Genomic DNA, 23,953 nt, shown 5'->3' with positions numbered 1-23,953 from the left:
AAGAGCTGAAAGATGAGAGTTCGAAAAACAAGCTAAAACGGCATGCTTTTTTACCCACTTGCATTTTTGCATCACATCTGCTTTTGTTCATACTATCAGGGTAGGTTTAGGTGTAGTGCAGATGGTACGTTATTTTAAAACGTCACGGAGTATTAGAGTTAAGCACCACTTAATGAACATTTCAAGTCAGAACTGTGGTGACACATACAAAACCAACGCACATAAATTGTACGATATGTACGTTCATCTTTTTTTGGGGGGAAAAAAATCAACACTCTTTTAGCGCCACTCAGTGAACATTTCTGTTGGAAACTGCAGTGATAAGAACTTATTGGTACGTATTTTGCGTCTTGCAAAGAAGTTCCCACAGGTACATTTTTGTCATGAGATCAGGTTGCAATATCACTATAAGACATTTTATAATGTTTTAACCTGGTTGTTAAATCTGACGTCATACGTCACTGTTTCTGGATCCAAACATTCTTTCAGATCCCAAAAACAAACATCAAACAGTGCTATTATACACTCACAGTGCTGTAGTACAACCAGAAATGATCCTAACCTTCATCTCCATAGTAAAATCTTAGCTGGCTGTTGACTTGGAATAAAGGTTTGGATCCTCAAATGTTATGTCACAACTTAATAAAGGATAAAAAAGGTTAAAGCCTAGTTTACTGAACAATTACAGATGAAATTGCTTCATAAGTGGTTGTGGTGATTGGAATGAGTCATTGAGAAGTCAGATCAATAAATTCTTCCCTACGGATTTGATGCTGTTCATGCTAGAAATGCACTTTTTATCTTTACAGGTCGCGACCTGGCCAGCACCACGCTCCCTGGTTACCCTCCTCATGTTCCTCCAACTGGGCAGGGTAGTTACTCCACACCCTCCCTCACAGGGATGGTACCTGGTGAGTCTCACTGGCATACAGTACATGCCTGTCAATCGATTTTGAACTCCAGCCACACAAACTTCACATATACAGACACAGCCGTTTTAAGTTCCCATCATACAAAATTGAGTTCTTTCAATTTGTTTTTGGCATATTCCTGAAGAAGGGAGTGTTGGTGAAAATAAAACATAGGCTCATTTTTATACATGTGCCACCCTCGTTCTTTCTCTCTCACCCTCTTTCGCTTGTCCTGCTGTAGTCACTCTCCCAATACCCCCTTTTCACCTCTGCTTTATTTCAGTTGAGGTCCCAGTGGGAGGGGGTCTTGTCTTTGCCACTTCCTGTCTCCCCCCCATCTGCCAGGTTGACAGCACTCCCAGGGGGTTATGGGATGGAGAAGTGTGGGGGGGTGTTGGGTGGTTGGCAGAGTGTGGGGCGGGTGGACTGGCTTTGAGTCTTGAGCAAGAGTGGCTGGACTATTAGACCCCAGTCACACAGCTGTCCCTTCTCAACATCAGTAATTTGTTTTTAATGAGAATCATCACTGACCCTTGACTAATTCATTCATTCTCCTGCAGACTCCCTTGGCCTCCTTTCTTTTAGCTATTTTTTTTTTAATCCACAGGCCACTTCAGAATCACAAAAATACACATAAATTCTCTCACTGAGATATTCATATTCACAAACACAAAAGCATGTAAATGGCTTTGAATATTGTTCACATAGATACATATGTGACTTTAAATAATACTACCTGATTCATTTTTTTATAATTTGAAATTAACTGAAAACACTTAATTGGTATTCAAATAAAATCAGTTAATAAGTGTAATTTATTTATTTTATTATTTTTTTTTATTTTAGTTTATTATTATTATTATTTTTTTGTTGTTGGTTAAAGGTTTCACATATTCCATAAATTATATTTGACTAAAATGCTTATATTTAGGGCTGCTCAAGTATTGCAAAAATCATGATTATTTTGGTTAAAATCATGTAATCATGTCTATTTAACATGATTATAAGTGGGCCATATAATTAAAACTTTGTATGTGTGATTTATTTATAGACAGTAATATATATCAAATACATTCTGTAAAAATTTGCTTTGACATTTACATTTTACTTTCTACAAAATTGCTGTTTTATGTTGTTTTATTAATATTAAGCACACATTCAGCAGGAGGAATATTAGCCTGTTGTCACTTTAAGAGCTGCGTGGATTTAATATACGTTACAAGTGAATTTTCATACTCAACTGTTCACGTTCACTTAAAACATTACCGACGAGGGTTCACATGAATAATCGCCAAGTGGCGCATATTTTTAAGTGTATTTGACCGTATAGGTGTTCACCTTAAGCTAAAATTTCACTTTATTTGTCTGTGTTCTGTTCCGTGTTGGAGCGCATGCACAGAAGGCCCCCCGAGGAACAACACAAGTTCTCTTTCATGCCTTTAAAAACACAAATAAATCTAATAAACTTAATAAATCAAACTCATCCCATTTTGAGAAATTTACATTACCTGATTATGCTGATTTGCATGTGAAGTTTGGGCTTTTATGGAGAACCGAAAGCACATCTCAAAAATGTATTTCGCTTAATCGCACAGTTCTATTTGTATGGAAATATTACACCAATTTTATATTCTAACCCAAATGTCTTCCAAAGATATATTCTACCAATAAAATAAAAGCTGTGCTAAATGATGGGTTTTGTAAGGAAGGGTTGGTAGTGAACTGCTGGTAATGTGAGCTCCTTTAAGAAAAAAGAGAGTTTATGACTACTACTATGGTGATTTTTCAAGTTGAAATTTTGTATAAAGCATAACAGTGACTGCAAAATATGCAAAATATGGGAGCTACATATTTTGGGTTTTGATATTTGAGATAGGGCCATTGAGCTAGTTTTGTTACACAAACCTGGCAACCCTGGTTAAGCACGACCAGCTTTTTTGTGCTTGTCGAATCACATTTAACAGTTCTGAATCATATTTTCAGGTTAATGTCATATTCTTTAGGGTGACTGCTGAGCAGTACTAGAGACTTCTCTTGAAATATGTGGTTAATTATCAAGTCATTTATACAATTTTTGACCTAACAAATGTTTTAAAATTGCAGTTGAATTTATTATTATTTTGTAAATATTTATTAGAATCCATTTCTGAAACAAGATGATGCACAATATGATTCACAATACACAAAAAAGTAGAATGTACAGTATATTGATCCACAATGTGGTTATCAGCGGATATCAGCGTTTTTATTATTATTAATTATTATTATTATGATTATTATGATTCCAATTAGCATTATTGGCTGCTAGAAGCCTAGAAAAGCTGCATATTTTCTTCACAAAATTACATTTCCCGACCGAAACCGTTGGCAGATGAACGAGATAATTTCTTGTTTACCTCAGAGAATAAAGTACATGGATTGTATTTCTTGTCGCATTTCTATTAATCGCAGTCATACACAGAGAACAATGGTCAAGGTCAGGATATTTGTTATATGTTAAATTTCAGTTTGTTTTTCACCAAATCCTGTCATACATCCCCCAAATGCTTGGAATATATGGCATGTAACACATGGGATCATTCTACTTTTTTAATAAGCTTAATGCTGATGAGTTTTTTTTTTTTTTTTGGGGGGGGGTCCAAAAAGAAAGAAAGGCATATAGCATTAGCACAAGGTTGAGTAAATTATGACTTAAATTTCATTTTTGGGTGAACTATCCCTTTTAGAATGCATGGTGGCATAAGTTGTTGTTCCCAATTAACAACAGCAGAATGCTTCCGAGTGTGATTTTTTGCACAAAAATAAGATAAATAATAAAGTAACAATAATAAAGTTGCAGAACATTTAGCAAGAATTTGAAATGATAATGGTACTAATTTAACTGTTTATTATGTTTTAGTGTGTTTAAACTAAGTAGTTTAAATTATATTTCAATATTAGTGCATTGTGAAATTACAAAATAGCTCCCATGATGAGAAATGAGAGAATGTAAAAACACCTCTGTACAGTGTAATTAAAAAACTGAGAAAAATGGAAAATGCACTGGTAATTTTCTGCCAGGATATTATCTGTTAAGTTTACAGACATTTCCTTTAACCCTAAGATACAACAGAATGCAATGTGTGATTTTAAAATAAGTAAAACACCCATGAAAAGTCAATATAAAAATAGCTTTATATTAACACTACACCAGGACTTTTCTTAGTTTCATCAACTATTACTCTTGTTAAATGTGGCTTATCAATTAGCAAAATTATAACCTAGATGAAAAAAGCAAAACTTGAAGGAGGGATTTGCTTGCTTAGCTTCAGTATCAAGTACAAGGTAACACAAGTGGATACAAGTGGAAACTCTAGTGTGACAAGACAAATAGAGTAGTATAAAAAAGCAAGAACGGTGGGATGAAGGACTGTTCACCAACCCTTGTATCAACTCCCTGAACACAGCAAAACAAACCCAAGCCAAAACAACAACAACAACAACATGTCTCTTGTCGTGTCTCCAGTCTGTCACGCTGGTGTCTCTGTCGATGCTCTCCCCGGTTGCCACAGTGACTCATAGGGTCTTGTCGGGTCCCCTCTCTTCAGAGCAAGATCCGTAACCTTGTCTCGTATTTCCCTCCGACTGAATCCCCCATGTTTCCCCCACTTCTGACAAGCATTTATGACCTTGCAACCCAGCTCTCTCGCTGGGGAGACCCCATCCCTCTTTTCCTCTCCATCCATAAGTCATCCCCCGCACTTTCACCAGCATCTTCCCTAAACAACCTGACATGCGGTAGTCGCTGTGGTGCGGAGTTGACGGAGGAGAGGTAACCATGCCAACGATCCCATCTTAGAGCATGCTGAAGGTTAAGGGTAGGAACAAAGCTTTAGACATGCACTTTAGATTATCTCGCTACTATTGCGCTTTTTATTTTTATTTGTTAATGAAGATACATTGGACATTTATTCAATTCAGCATAAAATGTTAAAATGAAAAACACTTCAACCTTTACTTTGACAGCGGTATTCTCATGAATCATGTTGTGCTCATGTATCCATAATCTTTAATATAATATGCAGTATGCATTAACTTTTTTTTATATCCATGTGCAAAACTCATGTTCTGTGTAATTACATATTGTATATAAAAAATATAAAAATGCATCAAATATAAAGTCCTAATTTGATAACACAAAGCTAAAAGTGACAAAAGCCACTTTTCAATTTTTTTTTTTTTTTTTTTTTTTTTAATGTTTTGGAAAACTCTTATGCTCAATTATCTGATCAAAAATACAGTAAAAACATAACACTTTCTAATAAAAAATTATATAAATACTTTACTTCAGTCTCCATTGCCCCAGTGCAGGGCCAGAAATATACTTTTCCATTAAGGGTCAATATTTGCCCCCTGGAATTAATTTCCAAAGGCATTTTTAACATTTATGAGGGCGATTTTTAGAATCACCTATTATTACCATATGTTGTCTTTAATGTCAAATACTTACATTTACCCAAGTATTTTAATCAGTATTTTAAACTGTTGTTAATAACAATAGATTGTTTAAAACTGCATCTAAATTATACATGTAAAAAACAGGGCCACAATATTATGACAAAAATCATTATTATTACTCTTTATATTGTAATAATAATTATTAATATTGATACAGAAAACAGTATAAAACGTTTTTGTTTCGTTTTGGGCACGTCACATTCTGTCTTCATAGACAAACATGTTGGTTCATAAACACAAGGGTTGCCAGGTTTTCACAACAAAATCTGCCCATTTGCTACTCAAAACTATCCCAGTCGTGTTTTGAGGGGGGTCCTAGTTAAAAATTGCATTCCGGGGGTTAAAATACACATTTTTTGTCGGGGTTCCCCTGGTAAATTCGCAATTCAGAGGCTAAATATGATGTTATTAGGGTCGCTTTAACCCGCGGACATCAAAAACAACCCTCGGCAACTGTGTTAAAGTCAATGGCAACACTGATAAACAGCCAAGTCTAGCACAAGTTATGCAAAAACTCCCTGTTATAATCACTGAAGCTATGAAATTGATCTTTTATTTACATCATATTTGCACTGTGTTGTTTATGATGAGTTTACGAAGCGCTCATCTACAGCTCGGGTGTTTTCAGAGCTGACTAATCTAAGCACCTCTGACTGGCACGTTTATAGCGCTGACTAATCTAAAGACTTCTAATTGGCCAATGCATGTGTTTGGTTATAAGGCTCATTGCTGCACAATACAGTGTGTAAAAGCAATCTGACGCAGTGTGAGCAAATCTAAATGTAATTTCACAAATTGAAACTTTTTCATACATTGTCACATTTCATTTTAATCGTGACAGCCGTAGTACATTGTTTTATTATGCAGGGGCATTTTTTGCCCCTTTGTCTTGAATTTATAGCCATTTTTATTCATTTTGGTGGCATTTTTGCCATAAGCATTCATTAATTTCCGACCCAGCTATGGTGTCACATGATCTTTCAGAAATTAGCGCTGATATTGTGCTCATGTAACATTTCTTGTTGAAATTTGTTGTACTGCTTAATATTTTTGTGGAAACTAACATGCTTTTTTCACATATTTCTATACTTTAACTTATTCTGCATTAATGCATTAAACCGAGAAAATAAAGAAAATTCTTCACACACAGTGATGTCTTATTGGTCAAAAACCGGTCCCACTCTGTAGTTTATATATCATATTATGTATACTCTTTTTTTTACTTTATATTATGTTCCATATTGTACTTTTAGTGTGAACAGTCCAATCTAGAAATTTGGAATTCATGTTTTGTGTTACTCTCATACTGTGTAGTTTTGAGATTACATTTGTTGCATTTTGAGAAATGTTCACTTTTTCAATTTCCTTTTCCCTTTGTTCTCTGTACAAACAATCAATACAATCAGTACAAACAATTCTTACAGTCTCGTATATAACTAGCTAGCTATTTTAACCTATAGAAACAATACATATTGTGTTGTTTTATTACATAAAAGTTATAAAATTAAGTTCAGTTGTGGTTACGTGTAATAAATGCAAAATTATAAAAACTTGTTCTCTCAGTCATCTTTAAATGCACAATGTGCTTTAAAGGTCTTAACGCAAAATGAAAATTTTCTCATCATTTACTTAGCAATTCTACTTCAATATGAAAAAAATAAATAAAAAATCAGAATTTCAAATAGCTTGTATTTAAAGAGTTTCTTTGAGTATTCATTTTATTTTAATGATATCAAAGTGCAAAGAAAGATGATATTTATAGGCTGAGATGCTTCAAATGCCTCACATGCTTATTTACAGCTCTCAGATATAATAGATTTATATGTTTCACTTTTATCTTTATGGAAAATTGATTAGTAGTGCTTTTCATTTTTCCCTATATCTCCTGGATCCTCTTCCTCCACTTTATCCCGGAGCGCATCGCTTATTTCTCTCTCCTTTTCCTCCGTTCTGTTGCTTTCTCTCTTTCAGCAGGGGGGCTGACACACAGGGGAGGGGGGCACAAAACCAGCCAGGCAGAACCGACAGAGCGAGAGATGGAGGGAAAGGGAGAGAGAGCGAGAGCTGGGGCCTCTGATTTTGTGACAGCCAGCAAAGGGAAAGTGTTCCCCGGGGAAAGGGAGAACGAGGGAAAAGAGGGAGAGGAAGAAAGAGGGAGATAAGGAGAAAACTACACTGAAGCAATGGAGGAGAAAAACTGTCACAAATCGACACTTCCACCTAGCCAATTGGTCCTTTTAGGCTCGTACACACTACATGCGCAGTATAGGATGTACTTTCAGAGGGAAGAGTTAGAACAATTGTACCTAACATTCATATTGTCTTTTCTTGAATTTCAGGAAGCGATTTCTCGGGCAGTCCTTATTCCCATCCGCAGTATTCAACATACAATGAGTCTTGGAGATTTGCAAACCCCAGTCTACTAGGTAAAAGTTTGAGCTAAAAGCACAAAACTATGGACAGTGATGCAGAATACTTGCTCTCGTAATGCTTTTAAATTTTTAGTTCTTTTACAGTCATTCTAATATGCAAATAATAATCATAAAAATAATCTCACTTGTTTTAAAACATGGAAAAAAACACGGTTTGGATGTACATGTGGCGTAATTAAAAGAATTTTCCATTACTAGTAGAAAACTAATGCAAAGTAGAAAAAGTTCACTTTTCTAAAATAACCTTATTTGCTGTTAATTATAAACTTACTGATTTAAGTTGTATGTGTGTGTACTGTGCTCTTTCCAGTGTTCCAGCAGGAGTACGGTTCTTTACTGGGCTCAGAGAGAGCAGCTTCATCGGGTCTATTCCCTGGCCAAACCCCACAACCTACAGGTACATAACACCCATGCCATCAGAGGGGGAGATGTTTGAAACATAGTCAGGTTAGCTTGCCATATGTATGTATGTATCGTGCACAGAATGAGCGGTTTAGAAGAACCTGCCCCGATCAGCAAAACCCCAGACTGACACACCAGTCAAACGCAAGGTGAAGGGGCATTGGCTTAAAACCAGTTGTATGTGTGTAAGAGAGAACCACCGAGCTGACCTTAATGTTCCCAATGGAGAAGGGATTCCTTGGAGATTTCATGAGCTTTTTGCTGTGTGTGTCAAGAAAGAGACTCTGACAGATGCTTGACAGTGTTTGTCTAAAGTGCACCAAGGCAAAGTTAAGTGTCTATATATATATATATGGTACAAAAGTCATCACTGGGTCAGTACCTTGTCAAAAGCTTTTGTACCTTTTTACCTGAAACGAGTATATGTTAGTATCTTAAAGAGTATGTTAGTACCTAAAATGTACATATTACTACCTTTTGAAAGGGTACAGCTTTTATACCTTTCTGAAAGTATATATATTTATATATAAAACATTTCCACTGTAGCCAAATAGATTCAGAATCTTTTAGGATGTAAAGCATGAATGTAATACTTTAAGAATTTAATAATTTTCATAATACAAGTCATAGTAGTAAATAATATTTACCAACATACAACTGATCGCTGATTCAGAGTGTTAAGTTGATTTAGTTAAACATAACAGGTTCTCAAAAAACTGAAGTTCAAAGTTTAAGTGCTAATGAAATTAATCTTCCTATCTATAGATGTGAGGCAGAAAAAAAAAGAGTCTGAAACCAGTCCAAATATGCTTACTGGTCACATAATTGAATTTATCATTGTAGTATTTACAATATTGCTTAATTTTATATTGGCAGCAAAACAATTGTGAATATCCCGCATGTTGTGTTTCGGTCATTTTTACCTGGAGAGGATTTTTCACCCCCTAAATATGCTAGGTTCTGTATTGGGCTAAAACACTATTGATTTTGCTCACACAGGGTATATGCTTCCCCCCAAACGTGATAATTTTTATAATTTCTTGAGATTTCTATCCCATTTTGTTACCCACGTAGTGTTCCAAGACAAAAATTACCAGCTAAAAAAAAAAAAGCTTATAAATTTTTTTAAAAAAAAGTTTCATAAGGATGACAATTTTGACTTTTTTGCTCGCAATTGCTAGCTTACATCTCACAATTCTGAGAAAAAAGTCGTAATTCTGAAAAATAAAGTCAGAATTGCGGGATATAAACTCATGAGTGCCTCAAGAGATATATACTTGCAATTGCAAGTTACAAAATCAGAATTGTCAGATATAAGCTTGCAATTTTGAAGTCAGAACTGCGTGATATAAACTCACAATTCTGAGAAATAAAGTCATAATTCTTAGAAAAAAAGTCAGAATTGCGGGATATAAACTCACAAGTTTGTTTCTCAGAATTGCAAGTTTATATCACAATTGTGACATTGTGACATTGTGTAATATCTTGCAATTCTGACTATAACATGCAATTGCAAGTTAAGTCAGATTAGTGAGATATAAACTCGCAATTCTGAGAACATAGCAGTCTGTTTTTCCCTTTTAAAAATTTGGACTTTATAACTCACAACTGCGAGTTTATATCTCGCAATTCTAAGAAAAAAGTAAGAACGTGAAGATATAAAAAGACTTTAAGTCTTTTAGGTTATTTATTTTACAGGTATAGTTTATACCACGGAATTCTGAGAAAAAAAAGTCAGCATTGTGAGTTTATATCTCGCAGTTCTGACTTTATAACTTAAAACTGCAAATTTATATCTCACAATTCTGAGAAAAAAATGTCAGAATAACCTTTTTTATTATTCAGTGGCGGAAATGGGCTTCCACAGTTTCATCATTATGCTCTTATTACCAAATACTGGATTTAATGTTTTATTTAAATTGTTTTCTTTCAATTAGCAAAGGTTTTGTATTTCTTTTTGGAACTGATTCATCATAGGCCTCATTGATCTGACCTGTGCGCCTCAGTTTTTGAGTGAACATTGCCAAAATTATCCCCAAATAATGATTTTTCATTCAAAATCAATGACATCCTGATATACTTCACACTCTCAAACCCTGTTTTCCTAGCAACACAAAAGCTATTTAATCACACTCACATAATCTTCATTTCAAATGAAGACAAACACACACATCCACTGCATTTCTCACAATTTCAAACTCCTTACCTCCGGCAACAAAGACTAAGCAGCACAGCTGTCCCTCCACTCCGTTATACCCCTCGCTCATGCCCGCTGTCTCTCTGTAATAAAGAAAAATACGTCCTGCTAAAACTAACTATGACACTAAAGACATTTCATCTTTGAGGGGTCCATCAGCACTTAATGCCAACACAGACTGATCAAGATGGATCATGTGCCTTATAGAGCAGAAATGGTCTTTTCCCAGCAGAAACTGAGCTGATGATGGTGGTGTCATTTCAAATAAGGGGAAGGGTGACATGATTGTGGGGGACTGATAAATCAAAAGTACACTGGGCTGTACATCCATCATCCTGTGATCATATTTATTCTTGGTAATGAATTCACTGCTTCTTATTTAGCATTTATCTTAATGTGATTTGAGATCAACAGCTGTAGTATAGTTGTTCAAGACCATTTTAAAGGATTAGCTCACCCCATGTCATCCAAGATGTTCATGTCTTTCTTTCTTCAGTCAAAAAGAAATTAAGATTTTTAAAGGAAAACATTTTTGGATTTTTCTCTATATAGTGGAATTCAGTGGAGATCAACAGATTGGGCTTCAAAGGGCTCTACACCAGGAATAAGGCTCTAATCTAGCAAAACGATTGATCTTGATTGATTTTCTAAAAAAAAAAAAAAAAATTTTTTTTTTTACCCACAAATGCTCATCTTGCACTAGATGCGCGTCTGTGATGCATTATGTAATCATATTGAAAACCTTACGTGTGGCTAGTTCTTCATCACTTCAGTTCAAAAAGGAAGGGTAGAGTGAAAAACTGTCATTTTCTCCTCCAACTTCAAAATCGTCCAACAATGTTGTTGTACCTTTTTTTGTAAAGGGCATTTGACTTTTTTTGCACGTTCTCTATGTAAACGTGTTAGTACTTCTGCCTACATCTTGTGTGACCTTTCCAACGTGACTACATAATGCTGTAAAGACTCTACATTTATTTTTGTGCACTTACAATAACAACGAAATGTTGCACTTTTGTAAAATAAAGCAAACAGGATGCGCTTTCTGCCGTCTCGGTATCTGTTAACTTGCGCACAAAACTTTGAAAGTCTGTGTGTTCTTGCCTTATTACAGACATGAAAAAAATATCTGTAGAGAGTGAAATGTCTACTTTCAAATAAACCAATTCAAACAGAAAACAAATATTCCGTGTAGAGGATTGTGTAGAGCCCTTTGAAGCTGCATTGAAACTTCAATTTGGACCTTCAACCCATTGGCTCCTATATTAAAGTCCACTATATAGAGAAAAGTCGATTTTATTTTCTCCTTCAACTTCAAAATTATCCAACAACGTTGTTGTTCCTTTTTTGTAAAGGGCGCTTGACTTTCTTTGCACATTCACTTTGTAAACACTTGTGTTGGTACTTCTACGTAATGCATCATAGACGTGCATCTGTGGTTTATTGATAATTCAATTTGGACCTTCAACCCGTTGGCTCCCATTGAAGTTCATTATATAGAGAAAAGTCATGGAATATTTTCCTCAAAACCTTCTTTTTTGACTGAAGAAAGAAAGAGATGAACATCTTGGATGACATGGGGGTGAGTAAATCATCAGGAAATTTTATCAGATGACTGACAGATTTGGTTTTTCATATCCCATGTAGGATCTCCATACTACTATAGCGCAGCCACACGGGGAGCAGGAACGGCTGCCACAGCAACTGCCACTGCCTATGACCGCCACTGACCCACCGAACAATGGAGAGGAAGAATGATGAAGGAGTGGGCGAAACAAAAAGAAAGAGGAGCGAGAATGGATTGATAGCACCCACACAAGACTGTCTACATATGGAAGAAAAGAAACGAAGGAGGAGCAGGAAGGAGAAAGAAGAAAGAAAGAAGAGGTGACAATGTTTTCCTGCCAATTACAATCAATGGTCCAATCAGTAGCTTCAGCAGATTTTTCTCATTTCTGTTCATTAACAGTATACACAGAAAGTATACACCCATTCACCTGTATTCCTGTGGTCTCGGCTCACACTAAATCTGTTATTGCTTTGATTTATCTTCTGTCATTAAAGCCTTGCTTATCCTATCGTCTTTGCATCTCTATGCAGTCTGTTCTTAGAGATGATCAGGTGTTGGGAGTTGGTACCAGACAATCTACTAGTGGCAGCTTGAGATGACCTACATGATTTGAGTTCGTTTTATTAAATGTGTGAATGTGGCATCATAATTTGTGTCTGCTAAAACCATGAATTGTTTTGGAGAGAACCTAACGTATCAAGCGAACGGAGATTTAATAGAGTTGGACAGATAACTCAGGTCGGAATATTGGCATTATTTACATTAAAATTAGCCAGCGTGAAGGACAGACCCATTTCACTGTTGATCATGGGATGCTTCCACTTTGAAAATGTAGCGTAATTACGGTAGAGTTAGGAGAGATTTTACTGGAAGATACTGAAATTAGTTCTGATGCGCAAGCACAAGAATATTCGAGCCCTTGGTTAACCACATAACGGACCCTTATAAACTGAATTACATGAAAGTTTAGCATTAGCTGCGATGCGGCAGCTAAAAACGGGACTGCTTTGTGATTCAGTCATTGTGTAATATGTTGGAAAATAGCAGCATCATTTAAATGTTTAAGCACTGTCGTTATGAATGAGAGCATCAGTATTTTAAAGACTCCTCTCCTTCCTCTATGTAGATAAATACTATTTACGTATGTACAGAATACCCTTATTCAACTGTACATTAGTAAGATTTATAGCTATTTATGATGGAGAGTAATATATATAATTGTGTGTAAAAGTTTACTGCGGACAAATGCTACAATGCTACTGCTAGCTAAAGATGTTGCCGTTGAATACGTAGCTGGTTCTCTTTTTAACCCCCCGACGTTTCATTCCTTGCTGGCATTGAAGCACTGACAAACTTTTGTAAAGTCGCTCCATTTTAGAAGGGGAACACTGTTAGCGATGCTACTTCCCCTAACAGGAAGTGATGTCATGCTGTCCGTCCCTTCAAATCATCTCCTTAGCCTCCCCAAAGATACTCTACAGTAGTGCAAATAGACACTCTTAAAAGCACAAAGTGACAAATCTGTTATCCAGAAATGGCTTTTATTTTGATTCACGCTCTGAATGCATTTGTTTTTGATTATTCCCTTCATCCATACTGCGCCAAGACAATGCATGAGACCAAGGTGGAGGCCTTACCAAACTCTCTATGTAGCAACATCATGCTGTACATCCTTCCTGTTTGTCTGTCTGAGATATCCTGTACATCTATCACTTACAATGACAAGAGCTTTTGATATCATTATTGACTGATATATTGATATCTAACTTTAGATTCTAGTAGATGAGAAAAGACAAAAAGTGTGCTTTATTTAGCTATTGTCTGTGATGAGTGTTCCCAGTTCTTGATTTTCTTGCTTTTTGTTTTTCAATACACTGTGCATTGCTGAGTAGCTTTCGAAAAAGGAGAACACTGTAGTTTTAGTAGTGAGTCACAAGCACCAAAACTTGATGTTAAATAAGAAAAAAATGACAAACCTATGAATATATATATAGAAGTTGATAGTTTTTATGTTTTTATGTTGTTGCTCTGGATTGTAAAGTAGTAATAGGATCACATTTGTTTGTAGACCATAAGTTGCACGTTATGCAACTCTAAAGAAACCCTTGATGCCGTTCACCACTAATGACTACTGGTGAACTTTGACCTTTTAAACTTTTAGTCAGAGGCATTATGAACCTGAAGTACACCAGCTGAAATCAAGGACAGTGCCTTTATTTTTCTACCGAGTCATCCAGAATGACCACGCGTCACTAAAATTGTCTGCATGACGTAACGAGATCACAGCTTGACCAACCAATCAAAAAAAACAGATGCCACTACCCATCATTTAACAGCGTTTTTTTACATGCTAATTTTACAATCTAATTAAAACTAAAGGCGAAATATGAGACTAATATAAATCTACAGTCCCTTTTGAAAGTATTCATATCTCTTCATTTTTTTCACATTTTATGTTGCAGCCTTATGTTAAACTGCTTTAAATTACTTTTTTCCCCACATAAATTTATACTCCATACACCATAATAACAAAGCAAAAAACAGATTTGTAACAACTTTGCAAATTTATTAAAAATAAAACACTGAAATAAGTACATTGCATAAGTATTCATACCCTTAAGTCAGTACTTAGCTGAAGCACCTTTACAGCCTCAAGTCTTTTTGGGTATGATGCCACAAGCTTTGCACATTTGCATATGGCAATTATCTGCCCTTCTTCACCTTACCTCTTCACCTCTCACATTTTCGGGTTTCTTCAGAAATTGATTGCGTTCAAGCCAAGGCTCTGGCTGGAGCAGTGCTTGGTTTCCTTCAAACATAATGCTTTGAATTGAGGTTCATCCCAGAGAATCCTGTTTCTCATAGTCTAAGGGTCCTTTAGATACTTTTTTCCAAATTCCAAGTGGGTTTGTGTGTTTACTGAGGAGAGGATTGAGTTTGACCACACCTCCATAAAGACCAGATTGGTGGAGTGCTGCAGTGATGTTTGTCCTTCTGTAAGTTTCTTCCATCTGCATCATGGAGCTCTCTCTGGTCACTCTCTGTGGTCATTAAAAATCCCATGGCACTTCTCGTAAAGAGTAGAGGTGTATCCCCGGTGTCCTGGCCAAATTCCCTCCTCTGGCCTTTGTCAATCATGGCCTCCTAATAATCCCCATTTATTGAATTGGCTCTATCACTCTCTGCTTTCCACCTGTAACTGGTGTGTGGTGAGCGCACTGGCGCCGTTGTCCTGTGGTTGCCGTCGCATTATCCAAGTGGATGCTGCACACTGGTGGTGGGTGAGGAGAGATCCCCCCATATGATTGTAAAGCGTTTTGGGTGTATGGCAATACACAATGAAAACGCTATATAAATGTGTTCATTCATTCATTCATAATGGAGGCTACATTCTTCTGTGAACCTTCAGAATTTTTTTCTGAACTCTTCCCCAGATCTGTGCCTTGACGCAAGCCTGCTTCTGAGCTCTACAAACAGCTATTTTGACCTCAAGGCTTGTTAAATTTCAAATGCCCCAGAAAAGGGTATGAATACTTATGCAATGGAATCATTTCTAAGAAATTTTCAAAGTTGTTAAAAATCTGTTTTGTGCTTTGTCATTATGATGTATGGAGTGTGAATTGATGTGGGAAAAAAGTAATTTAAAGCAGTTTAATATAAGGATGCAACATAAAATGTGAAAAAAATGAAAGGGTATGAATACTTTCGCAAGGCACTGTATTTAATATTTAACATCAGGTTAGATACAATTATTCATTATAAAACACTGATCTATTATTTACAATATAAAACAAATCTAAAAACAGATTAAATAAGAGATTTAGTCAAAATTCACATATTCTGAGATCCAAAAGCTGTTTTTTTTCCCTTCTTTTTTTCTTCCATGATATAACAGGGTACAATAAACTCCTGATGGTGTAATTCCATTGTCTTAAAGGGAAAGTTCACCCAAATTTGTTTCAGCTTCTGTCATCATTTAAGCCCTGTTCAGACTACACAATTTTTTTTTTGTCAGTTAGGACAGTCACTGTGTCAGATTATCTTGTCGTCTCGTAAACAAGAAACATGTCAGACGACACGTTTCTACCCGACCATTCATCGCTTGCCGTCTTTAACGACATGCATGCTGTCATCGATATGACGGGACTAGACAGAAGGTGCTATGAGCGTAAAAACAAACAATGGCTAGCAAACAGCGTGTTTTGCCCTGTCTTGTCGTCAGAAAAGCCCAAAAAAGAAAGGAAACCTGACAGTGGACAGAAATCTGTATTGCATGGAGGGCAGTATAAACTGTCAAAGAGAACAGAGGTAAAATAGTGTTTATTTAACCTTTTTTTACTCTGTTGTGGTAGTCCCTCAAGGAAACATCATAAATGCAGCAGTATTTTTGCCACCTAGCAGAATCGATACCATTGTCTCTCTTTCGTTTCGGCTTGTTTGAAAGCTTGTTTGAAAGCGCATCTGTGCTCCTATTGGCCAGTGTCACAGACATGCTAGTCTTTCTGTGGTGACGTTGTGAAGTGTCGCATACGTGACATCAGTTGTCGTCTATTATGACACACTACATGAGATGAAACGATTAAATCTTGCATCCCGTTTGTGCCAAAATCGGGTAGTCTGAACTGGGCTTTACTCAACCTCATGTCATTCCAAATAGTTTCATGGAACCACTGTGACATTGAGGGATGTTAACAGGGATGTTACATTTTTCAAAATGTCATCCTTTCTGTTTCACAGAAGAAAGAAGTGCATACAGGTTTGGAACAACATGAGGGTGATTTTGGGTAAACTATCCCTTTAAGAACTGAGAATGAATATTAGATTAACTGTGAAGGGATTGTCTTGTCATGTATCTGTCATCTTTTTATACATATATTTTAAATGGACTCTAGGTTAAAAGGTTCTGGGTGTTCCCGTTGGATTAAAGTAGGGAGACACAAATGAAATACACACACAGTCCTTTTGTCCTTTGTCAGGTCATGAATATGCCACACCACTCCATTGACATGATCAAAACCTGCTGCACCAGCAAAATCGAACCCTCTTTTTCTCGTTTCCCATCCCCTCTGATTTCAATTTCTTATTTCCACCCCCCACCACCATTTAACTCCATTTGCCTCTCTGGTGCACATTTAATCTCATCAGATCTTCCTAACCCCTTCCTCCAATGCCATCAGGACTAGAGATTTTACAAGTTGGCCGTTGATCACCTTTGTAAAAATGAGACGTTTTTTTGAGAAGATTATAGTTATGCGATTAAAAATTAATTCTGATATTGAGGAAATATACCAACTTTATAAATATTGTTTAAAAAAGCACACATGTTTTCCATTGCACATTTCATGCATAAAAAAACTGATTTAGATCACTGGCAGACAGGTTTTATTAATTAGTCCTTATTTATTTTATCATTCACTCTCATTCACAAAAAGTGGCAAAATAAATACCTGCCTTTCAATTATACCTTAAAACAAAGTGATTTACTCTCTAAATATGGTTTAGCAATGACTCCGTATTTAAAATTCATTCAGTGAACCTGCCTCACTCATCAGCTCAAATCAAAATATCAGAATATGTGAGTCAAATGTGAATGCAATTTGACTTCACTTCATTTTCCAAATCAGCAAAATTTGATTTGAAATTCTAAAACTGGAATATTCTGTTATGTATTGAATCTTAAAGTGGTACATTCACATTAACATAAAAAGTTTCCCAATTTAAAAAAGCAGACTTAACAAAAAAATAAAATGAAATAAAATAAAAACAGAGGACTTGGTTATCACCTTATTGTGGCCTTCTGTGTACAATCAGAAGCTCCTTCTGTAATTACTTGCTAATAGTTTCTTTCCCAAGGGGTTCATAAGTATTTTTTACTCAGTTTTTGAAGTAAAGATTAAAGAGTTTGAAAAGTTTTGATGAATTTGATAACAGCAATCAGTTCAATTCAAAGGAAAAGGAAGAAAAAAAATCAGACAAACAACATATCTGTAGCATCCACCAAAGTTCGAGATGCCCGGTTTAAAAGTATTCTCTGGTGATCATTGCAAAAATATTCAAATTATGAAATAAGCAACATGACAGAAAGATGAAGGCAACAGATGTTTGCGACGAGTAAATGAATGAACTGCTTCTTTAAGAAATGTGTATGTTTTTTATTGAATTTTCTAGTAGTAAAAAAATCTTGATGTTTTTCTCTGCGTGTCGTGTGTTGTCTTAATATTTGAATGTATTTACTGCAGAACAAAATTTGCCAAAGATATCATGCCACTTAATTTCAATCTTTTTGGTTCTTCATGACTTATTTCTTCATTTTATTCAAATCTGTCCACAAGCTGGAAATAAATGTGATTTGATATTGATTTTCTAATGGAATTATATTGTTATTGTTATTATATTATTATTGTTATTATTTTTATTATGATGATGACTTTTTGTTTGTTTGTTTTACTGTTGTTCAGGGTTATTCAATTGTCTGGCATTCCTCCTAATCCCTGATACAGGGTCATAGGCTACTCTGTGTATGTGCATATGAGTGAATGTTGTTTGTGTATTATCAATTCACGTATGTTGTAATGTGAAACTAAGAAGTAATTATTTGTAAATATTGGCCATAATTTTATTGGTTCATCAGAATAAAAGTAATTTTTTAAGTTCACAGGTTGTGTTAGTATTGATCAAAAAGCTTGACTTTCATCACATGGCTCTTTCACCTGTTTATATTGTCATTTCACACAGAGACAAGTGGAAATATATTACATATAATATACATACAATATAAAATGGGGTATGGGGTTGTGAGAATGCTATTGTTATTCATCACTAAAAAGTTCATTTAAAGGCATAGTTCACCCAAAAATGAAAATTACCCCATGATGTACTCATCCTCAAGCCATTCTAGATGTATATGATTTTCTTCTTTCAGACAAAATGATCAGAGCTGTATTAAAGAGCAGGTCATGGTTATTTAAAGTGTCCTAATATTGTGTTGGATTCCCCTACAACAGGCTTAAATGCACTTCAATTCAGAAAACATTGTAAAAGCCTGTATTTTACACCCCGGACTGTGATCCTTAACGATGGACCCTCTTGAAACGCGATTGGGCTAGTTTTGAGTAGCAATTGGGCAGGTTTTGTTGTGACAACCTGGCAACCCTAGCATGCTTTTTTACATAAAACAATAATGTCCGTTCTTAAAATAATGACATAAAAAACATTTTGTTGCAAGCGAATTGTTCCCTAAGCTAAAGTTTAGCTGCTAAACTGTAAACACTTCACAAAACAATAATGGCGGAGCTGTAGCAAAATAAAGTGCGTCCATCCATCATAAAAAGTGCTACACACGACTCTGTGGGCTTAATAAAGGCCTTTTGAAGCGAAGTGATGCGTTTGTGTAATAAACCCAGATAGCACACGTACGTCTGCAAGATGTCTGTTAAAGATCTCTTGATCTGGAAAGCATCTGCTGTGTACAAACATCTGGCAGACGTCTGTAAGATGTCAGTTATACATACATTCTAAATCATAAACATCTTAAAGACATCTAATAGACATCTATTTGCCATCTGATAGGAAACATTCAATAGACGTATTGCAGATGTAAATGCAGACGTCAAATAGACGTCTCCGAGATGTATGTGCGCTATCAGGGAAAATATTCATATTTACAACTTTATAAACCGTAATCTCTAGCTTCTGTTAAGTGTCATACACGTGTTCATGAGAGAGTGGCGTTCCAGCAAATGACGTAGGACGCAGGCGTAACGTAAGCTCCGGTGAGTATATGCTATTCTCACGAGAAACACGAGTTTTGTTTTCACATCAAAGGAAAACCAGTCTCCTATTGGCTTATATCGAAACCCTCTGACATTTTTCTTTACAAATTCTCATTTTGTACTTCTAATTTGTGACCGGTGTTTTGTTTTGATCTCTCCTCTGGAACGCCACTCTCTCGTAAATGCGTGTACAACTGTTAGCCAAAACTTTATAAAATTATAAATATGGATATTTTTCTTACACAAATGCATCATTTCACATCAGAAGGCCTTTATTAACCTCCTGGAGGTGTGTGGAGCACTTTTTATTATGCATGGATGCAGTTTTTTGGGCTTCAAAATCTCAACACCCATACACTGTCATTATAAAGGTTATAAAGAGCCAGGACATTTTTTATGAATGATAGGAGCCTAATCATTCAGTCCTGTCAATCATCATTACAAGCCTATATAAGCAGCTCTCATTGCAGCGTCCCAGCCTCCGTTATTCCGGCCCACTGCCCATCAGGACTGGATGGGCAGGTGAACTCGTGAAATATAACTTCAATTGTATACATTTGAAAGAAGAAAATCATACACACCTAGGATGGCTTGAAAGTGAGTAAATCATAGGGTAATTTTCATGTTATCCCTTGTAAGATGCCATGTTTATATACATATGACTAATGGTTATTTATATATGACATGACATACATTTTATTCACTAATATATATTTGTTTTGTCTGTCTCCTCGCTTGCAAGAAGCAATGAAGTATCGCTACAGACATCCAGGATAAGTAGAACTGGATAGGATACAGGTTTCATAAACGTAATTAAAGAAACGCTTTCAAAGGCAACAACTGCAGTGTTTCTAAACAAGATGATACTGAATTAATCCACTTGCCTCTATTGAGCTGCATAAACACAACCTCCCTACTTTGTGGGAATGGAGCTTACCAGTGCTTCACTTTTGGCTGGTGGCCTGGTCCACAGGAGGTCTTAACAGGGGGTGATAATGGACCACAAGCTGCAATACAACAACAACACCCCACACACACATGAAAAACAGCTTCAGCCCAGCTGGATACACACTCAGCACCAGCTGGGATTTGGTCGCGTGCCAGTTTACCATGTCTCGCACACACATTCAGTAACACAGTCTTGGGTCACTGCCCGAATACCTAGTTTGCCAGGTTGGCACTTGTGATACTTCGGCACTTGGGTGCGTTCCCAGATTAGAAGCACAGTGGCAAACTGTGATTTCTGCAGAGCTTGAGTTTCAGCCAGATAACATGATGAATGAGCACTTCAAAGCAGAGGAGTTCCTCAGGTGTGTATATTTGTGACTTTGGATACAGTGGATCACTCTCGCCTAGCAGCACTTTCAAAACCTCATTATCATCTGGAAATGACTTGCCTAAATATGCAGTTGTGTCCCACAAAACCTTATACATAACTCCCAAATTGTTTCTCCAATCCAAGCCAACAAACCTTTTCTGATTTCAGCTATTCACTCAGGGATTGCTTAAAATATAATGGGCAATAACTAAAGCATTGTAGTGCTTCACCACCAGGTGAACATACCTATTGATAAAACCTGTGTGACTGGTGGCCAACATATGTTGGCGTTGTAAACGCTGGTCTCCAGCAAGGAATTTGTTCCCAACAGAGGACAAATAAATTACAAATGAATTCCAATTGATCAAAACATGACAGGATTGCTTTAAACAATCAGGGTTTCACAATTAAAATTCTGTTTACCATGTTTGATTAGTTCTATGTTACAGATGCCTGTTTCCACTGAATAAAAAATAAAGGTAACTGCGTCTTTTTATCTTACAATTCAGACTTTTTTTCTTGCAATTGTGAGTTTACATCTTGCAATTCTGACTTTTTAAAAAAATTCAGAATTGCGAGACATAAATTCAAGCTATTAAAGTCCACTTCCAAAACAAAGATTAACATATAATGTACTCACCCCCTTGTCATCCAAGATGTTCATGTCTTTCTTTCTTTAGTCGTAAAAAAAATATGTTTTTTGAGGACTGGTATGGTGCCCTAATTTTGAACTTTCAAAATGCAGTTTAAATGCGGCTTCAAACAATCCCAAATGTGGTTGTAAATGATCCCAGCCGAGAAAGAAGGGTCTTATCTAGTGTAACGATTGGTTATTTTCATAAAAATAATACAATTTATATACTTTTTAATGTCAAACGCCCGTCTTACTCTGCCTGGACTGTTTTTTTTTCCAGTTTTTTCCAGGTATGTTGAAAAACTCCCATCTCATGTTCTCCCTCAACTTCAAAATCGTTCTATATCGTTGTTTTACCTTTTTTGTTAAGGGTGTTTGAGCTTCTTTGTATGTTCACTTTGGAAAGACTGTGTCAGTACTTCTGCAGCGATGTAGGATGATTTTGAAATGAATTTTGAAGTTGAGGGAGAAAATACGATTGGACTTTTTCGACATACCCTAACTGTCTTGAGCCAGAATACACATATTCATTGAGAGCAAGGCAAGACGAGCGTTTGAGAGTTAAAAGTATTTAAATTGTATTTTTTTAAATGAAAATAACTGATCGTTTCACTAGATAAGACCCTTTTTCCTCGGCTGGGATCGTTTACAACCGCATTTGGGATCGTTTGTAGCTGCAATTAAACAGGATTTTGAAAGTTCAAAATCGGGGCACCATATCAGTCCATTATATGGAGAAAAATGCTGAAATGTTTTCCTCAAAAAAACACACTTTCTTTACAACTGAAGAAAGAAAGACATGAACATCTTGGATGACAAGGGGGTGAGTACATTATATGCGAATCTTTGTTTTGGAAGTGGACTTCTCCTTTCAGTCAGAATTGCGAGACATAAACTCAGAATCAGATGATATAAACTCACAATTGTGAATAATAAAGTGAGTGTATATCTGACAGTTTTCTCAGAATTGTGACTTTATTTCTCAGAATTGCAAGTTCGTCTTGCAATGCTCCGAGTTATAAAGTCAGAATTGCAAGATATAAACTCGCAAATCCGATTTCTGGTTCATATCTTGCAGTTCTGACAAACTTGCAATTGTAAGTAAAAAAAGTTAGAATTGCGAGACATAAAACCGCAATTCTGAGAAATAAACTCACGCAAGATAGAAACTCACAATCACAAATTATTCTTTTTTTCTCAGAATTGCAGCTTTATTTCTCATAATTGATGTCGTACAATTCTGACTTTATAGCAATTGCAAGTTACGGATATAAACTTGCAAAAAGAATTGTTTATATCTCAGAACTGCGAGTTTGTCTTGCAAATATGACTTAATAGCAACTGCGAATTAAGTCAGAATTGCATGATATAAATATAAATTATATAGATATATAAGTCTTTTTTCTCAAAATTGCGAGTTTATATTTTGCAATTGTGACATTTTTGTCAGAATTGCAACTTTTTATCTCAGAATTGCAAGTTTGTCGTTCTGATTTTATTGCAGTTGCAAGTTAAGTCAGAATTGCATGACATAAACTAGCAAATGCAAGTTGCAAGAATTGTCTTTCTTCTCAAAATTGCGAGATTATATTATGTAATTGTGCATTTTTTTAAAAACTTTTGAAGTTTATTTCTCAGGATTGCAATTCAGTTTTGTCTTGCAATTCTGACTTATAGCAATTGTGAGTTTTTTAAGTCAGAACTGTCTTTTTTCACTTCTCAAAACTGGACTTATATCCAATATATATGGACTTTATATCTCACATTTCTGAGAAAAAAGTCTTGAAGAATTGCGAGTTTGTATGCAACAGTTCAATAAACAATAAATTAATATTGGTCATTACATAGCTTATTTAGATTGTTACATGCTCTGTCAACAAAATTAAAAGCCAAAGCAGATCACACCACAGTAGTGATGCTTTGTTCCTGAATGAATCAGTCTTTTACATTAAATATTGAGTAAACGATTCAATCATTCACTCGCTTGTTCTCCCTTACTTGCGTAACAATGTAAACTGCAGAAAGAATCCCAAAAAAGTACCAACTGACAGTCAGTTGCACTTTTACAAGCAAACTTTTGAAATTATTCTCTGACACCCAAATCTGACATTTGTAACTGTTGTATAATGCTGCTTTAGATTTATCTTTTCAGTGGGTGGCTTTTTCAGGACCAGTTAAATTGCGCAATAATTATATCACAGTTCCTTCAATGACATGTGCATG

The 23,953-nt window shown here is 35.8% G+C and overlaps 1 protein-coding gene across 3 annotated transcripts in view; it reads left to right on the top strand.

The window, feature by feature from the left end:
* The window catches only part of pax5 (paired box 5), a 66,789-nt gene extending 48,128 nt beyond the window's left edge, over window positions 1-18,661 (top strand). For all 3 annotated transcript variants that reach the window (XM_051113131.1, XM_051113114.1, XM_051113123.1), the window contains exons 8-11: window positions 810-911; window positions 7,748-7,834; window positions 8,151-8,237; window positions 12,084-18,661. In XM_051113131.1, coding sequence (XP_050969088.1) covers window positions 810-911; window positions 7,748-7,834; window positions 8,151-8,237; window positions 12,084-12,166 — 359 coding nt within the window. In that variant the 3' untranslated portion in view covers window positions 12,167-18,661. The remainder of the gene's footprint in view (window positions 1-809; window positions 912-7,747; window positions 7,835-8,150; window positions 8,238-12,083) is intronic.
* The last annotated feature ends 5,292 nt before the right edge of the window (window positions 18,662-23,953 follow it).

The sequence above is a fragment of the Labeo rohita genome, chromosome 1, assembly GCF_022985175.1.
Source record: "Labeo rohita strain BAU-BD-2019 chromosome 1, IGBB_LRoh.1.0, whole genome shotgun sequence".
Taxonomy (NCBI): Eukaryota; Metazoa; Chordata; class Actinopteri; order Cypriniformes; family Cyprinidae; genus Labeo; species Labeo rohita.
Note: the sequence above shows the minus strand (reverse complement) of the source record. Positions and strands in the feature narration are given on the sequence as shown.